The 1516-nt window shown below is 48.5% G+C and overlaps 1 protein-coding gene across 1 annotated transcript in view; it reads left to right on the top strand.

Annotated features, from left to right (window-relative positions):
* The first annotated feature begins 485 nt into the window (after positions 1–485).
* The window catches only part of LOC125488235 (poly(rC)-binding protein 2-like), a 7203-nt gene continuing 6172 nt past the window's right edge, over positions 486–1516 (top strand). Inside the window, exon 1 of the mRNA XM_048621166.1 lies at positions 486–670. Coding sequence (XP_048477123.1) covers positions 602–670 — 69 coding nt within the window. The 5' untranslated portion in view covers positions 486–601. The remainder of the gene's footprint in view (positions 671–1516) is intronic.

The following is a 1516-nucleotide window of genomic DNA, read 5'->3' as shown; positions in this document are numbered from 1 at the left end:
CAGGAGAGTATATAATCCTGATGTAAATGTATAGAATATATGATGTGCTCTGTCCCAGAGAGAGAGGGGGGGACAGGAGAGTATATAATCCTGATGTCAATGTATACAGTATATGATGTGCTCTGTCCCAGAGAGAGAGAGGGGGACAGGAGAGTATATAATCCTGATGTAAATGTATAGAATATATGATGTGCTCTGTCCCAGAGAGAGAGGGGGGGACAGGAGAGTATATAATCCTGATGTCAATGTATAGAATATATGATGTGCTCTGTCCCAGAGAGAGAGGAGGGGACAGGAGAGTATATAATCCTGATGTCAATGTATACAGTATATGATGTGCTCTGTCCCAGAGGGAGGGCGACCCTATCTTGGAGAGTGAGTGTTAAGACAGGATAGTGATTACTGTCTGCGCGCCTGTTCTCTCAGTCCCGCCTGTCTCTCCATGGAAGCAGGGAGGTTGTGGTGATCCATGTGGTGCAGTTCGGTTCGGGTGGTTTACCACGAGCAGTGACTATTGTACGTATGTCTCCTCCCTTCAGGACCACCACCCGCCTTGTGTTCGCCATCGGTTGATTGAGTTGCCATCAGCCTCAGACATTGGATGATGGAATCAGCTGTTGAAGGTGGATTGAACGTAACCCTCAGCCTGCGGCTCTTGATGCACGGCAAGGTGTGGTGGATTGAAATCCTGTCTCGTCTGTCTGTGTGTGTGTGTGTGTGTGTGTGTGTGTGAGAGAGAGAGAGAGGGGTTTGAACTTGCTGTCTGTGAGGGCAAGGTTGGGGGGGCTGGAAAGTAGTCGTCTGAGTGCACTAACACTGAGGCCAGTTGTTGGTTGGCTAGCCGAGCCCGCGCCTTCTGTGGTTTGCAGATGTTTTCGTCGCCGTACGAGGCAACGCCATCAGTGGCTTCGGGTGTTCTGCTCCATTACGAATTTTATGTGAACCCTCAGGAAGGGGTGGGTCTGGTCACTTCTGGTTCTGTTTTGTTTGAGCAGCGGTCTGTACACAGGGGATCTGTTTCTGTGTGTTTTGTTAATGGAGTCCCACGTTGAGAGCCAGAAGTTCCCTCGCGCGTCTGGTGTTCGTTTTGTCCCCAGTCTGGTCGCGTCGTCCCCAGCTGAACTGATGGCCCTCATTGTCTGTGTGTATCGAGACAAGTGAATATCGGTCGTGTCTTTTCGCTGCCAGCTGGTATCCTGGTCGTCAGTTTCCTCCCCATTTGTCCAATGTAATGTTTATTGCATTTGCTGTAATGTTATATATAGAACATAGAACAGTACAGCACAGTACAGGCCCTTCAGCCCACGATGTTATGCCGACACATTATCCTACTATGATCAAACTACCCTGCATACCCTACGTTTTACTAACCTCCATGTGCCTACCCAAGAGTCGTTTAAAAGTCTCTAAAGTATCTGACAGTGCACCACTCTCTGTGTGAAGAACCTATCTCTGACATCTCCCCTATATCTTCCTCCAGTCACCTTAAAATTATGCCCCCTCGTAATAGTCATTT

Source organism: Rhincodon typus, unplaced genomic scaffold (assembly GCF_021869965.1).
Source record: "Rhincodon typus isolate 14 unplaced genomic scaffold, sRhiTyp1.1 hic_rhity00000077, whole genome shotgun sequence".
NCBI lineage: Eukaryota > Metazoa > Chordata > Chondrichthyes > Orectolobiformes > Rhincodontidae > Rhincodon > Rhincodon typus.
The sequence above is the reverse complement of the archived record's forward strand: the minus strand, read 5'-3'. Positions and strand labels throughout refer to the sequence as shown.